At 37.2% G+C, this 3089-nt stretch overlaps 1 protein-coding gene across 1 annotated transcript in view; it reads right to left on the bottom strand.

The window, feature by feature from the left end:
- DOCK4 (dedicator of cytokinesis 4) overlaps nt 1-3089 on the bottom strand; it is a gene marked incomplete at its 5' end in the record, with an annotated part of 119660 nt that overhangs the window by 112964 nt on the left and 3607 nt on the right. The window contains one exon of the mRNA XM_010183173.1: nt 2074-2162. Coding sequence (XP_010181475.1) covers nt 2074-2162 — 89 coding nt within the window. The remainder of the gene's footprint in view (nt 1-2073; nt 2163-3089) is intronic.

Genomic DNA, 3089 nt, shown 5'->3' with positions numbered 1-3089 from the left:
AGTTTTTTTTTGGGAAGTGGGGGTTTGAATGTTAAATACAAACACTGTAGTCTGGCAATATATGTTTTACATGCAAGACACTGAAAGCACATTTTGAGTTCCTTTTTAGTTTTCCCCAGAAAACTGGAAGATATTTTTTTCGAAAGAATATTCTGAATTATCTGATAAACTACTTCAGCGGTGTGAGATAACAATTGGTGGAAACTAAAGACTTTGTGTGAAAATCTCTTGAGTGTAAAGAAACTGTACAAGACAGAACCTGAAGAGGGAACAAGCCTAGTGGATAGACAATAGTCTGAAGCATCTTCGCTGCTGTTTACTGTGCTTCCTTTCTTAAGTCTTTTTAACATGATTTGAAAAGGGCAAGTGTGATACACATCAAAAATTCAAGTTTTCCTACATTTGGCTTATATCTACATAGTTTCCAAGAGAGAGAAAAGACCCATGTCTCCTGTAATGCAACATTTCCTCCTTTTTTGACAACTACAAGGTGGCAGACAAGGCTAATGAGGCTTCAGAACCAACCATTCAATAATATTAAAGAAAAAGACAGCAAAGAAATAATAAAAACTAGTGTAACAACAGTATTTTCCATGAGGTGTCAGCAGAAGTATCCGAACATATTGCTAAAGCCTTGCAAGTACTTCAAGCTGCTAAGCAGTTGCAGAGGAAGAAATTTCTCATGTACAGTGAAAATAACCTTTCATAGTTTACCTTTTAGTTGCTCAGCACTCAAGCGGCATTACTGCTCACCTCCTCCTTCCCTCTCCAACCCTAACATGCGCTGCTGGAATTCTGTGCTGCTCTCCTCTCTTTGCCTCCCTCCCCTGACAGCACTTTTCAAAATGTAACTGTTCTTCAGTTTGCTAGCTTTACTTTCCAGCCCCCTGAAACCTGGAAAGAAATCCATGTCCCACATGTCTTTCATGTTGAATATTCACATAATTAAGAGTATTCAAATTTATCCAATGTCTCCTAGGACAACTGGGTATTTAACTTACTTCATGAGAATGAAATAGGATACACGCTGTATCACAGAGTAAGCACGTATTGCATGGACAGTCAGAATGCCCAAGAGTAAGTTGTTCTTCACTAATACAGTTAACATATTTAAGAAGCCCAACGTTATGATATTCTAAACCTTAAATATATGTATATAGATTCTATATGAGAAAATATCAGAATTAGAAATGATTAAATATATAACTTCAGTTTTGATAAATAACATGAGCTTTTATGTGCTTCCTGGTTATACACTAAAAAGTGTTGAACATACAACTTCAAGATAATCATTACACTTGAAATCAAGTTAAAGCATTATGTCTGCAATATGAAAGGGATTACAATCACAGTACAAGCTGGGAAATGAGTCCATATTAGATTTTTCTATAGCTGTATTTCAACTAATTAACATTTCACAGGGACAAAACAGTATCTGAATACAAAGACAATAGACTCATAAGCTTCCATTTCAGGTGTCATTTCAAGTTTGACTGTGGACCTGGATGATAGCATTCAGAAAAAGTTAACAACTTGGTATTAAAAAAACCAGCCAGAAAACACCACCAGAAGAAAGCAAATTCAACATGTCCTATGGAGATCTCACAATAACCACTACCACTTCTTAGGTCTCACACCCAAATTTATTTTGATGAGAGCTACAGTGACAAAGAGCTGACCACTAGCAGCCCCCAGTTTATTTTTTTCCTGAAGTTCAACATACAGTGTCAATGGCAAATTGTATATTCCTGATGAAAATGTGAAGCAGAAATGTCAAGAAACATGAATCAATAGTTTGACCAGCCCCCCAAAAGAACAGAACTCCACAGCAAACTAGCTCCTCAGCAGAGAATTAAAGTTTCCATTATATAGTTCCTTGAAGAAAATTCAGTGGTTTCTTTCTTCTTAAACGTGCGCATGAACGGCAATATCATACATTTTCACCTAATACAAGTAGTCTTTTCTATGGGAAAAATTTCTTTCAAAGACATTAGTCCTTCTAAAATAGAGACATTTCATTTGCAAACTAAGAAAACCCTAAGAATGCAAACCGAAATGTGGCAACTTACTCACCTGCATTGGAGCCTGTCAAGTTGTAACGTGCATTCAGCTTCTTAATGATATTTTCATGGATCTGATACCAGTCACTCTCTGTGTTGCACCTAGAAAAATGATAACTTTCTGAACTCTGAAACAGGAACACAAGTTTTTTAGACTGGCTTCACTACATATCTCTAAACAAATCCTCTTTCGTTTGCGAAACTTATAACACAATAAAGCCCCATGAAAGTGCCTGTCTCAATGGAAAGGGTGAGAGTGCTCTTACCATTTGAGAAAAGCACCATGGAAAGATCTGCTTCATGTGGCAAAGGGTGGGAGAAAGATATGAGAAATCACGCTCAGGAACTCAGCTGTGACCAAGTTCATAATCTGTATAGATCTATGCTCCAGTGCTAAACCACACAGAAATCTATCTTGTGACACTTGGGCAGAGACACAGGACTTAGAGCTGGTCTTAGCAGACAGAAAAATCTGTGCTGTACCTTTCAAATTTATTTAAAACAGGATGTGATCTTTGGAAGGTAGCCAGTGAAAGAGCAAATTACATTTCAGTGTATATTTAGAAAATAGCTGCTTTTTTAATAATCACTTTTCATGGTTTAGACTGGGGTTAGTCTTACCATCAAATCTGGTTTTATCATAGAATGGCTGCTGAGACTTTCTTTCAGACTTTCTTCAAATTGAGCAATGGGCTCAAAACTGGGGGGGATGAGGAAGAAAGAGCTGACCAGGGACTTGCAGACAGAACAAGTATGAATAGTGAGTTCATAGAATCAATGCTTTGAGCAACGTTTTTTTCTTCCATTGTTTTTGTTATTTTAAAACAACCAGGCAAGATGTTTTTAAAAAACAGAATATAATAGGCAGACAAATCTAACAATTTGTTAACCATCAGCAAATACGTATTCAACTTCAGCATCCTGGGAGTCTAAATAAGAGCCAGCCCACACGTCCAGTCTCACGCTAAACTGCTTTTCTGCAGCAGTGATTTCAGCAGCTCTAATTCAGGGAAGAGGGAGAGGGAGAGG

This window comes from Mesitornis unicolor, unplaced genomic scaffold, assembly GCF_000695765.1.
Source record: "Mesitornis unicolor isolate BGI_N332 unplaced genomic scaffold, ASM69576v1 scaffold7394, whole genome shotgun sequence".
Classification (NCBI taxonomy): domain Eukaryota; kingdom Metazoa; phylum Chordata; class Aves; order Mesitornithiformes; family Mesitornithidae; genus Mesitornis; species Mesitornis unicolor.
Note: the sequence above shows the minus strand (reverse complement) of the source record. Positions and strands in the feature narration are given on the sequence as shown.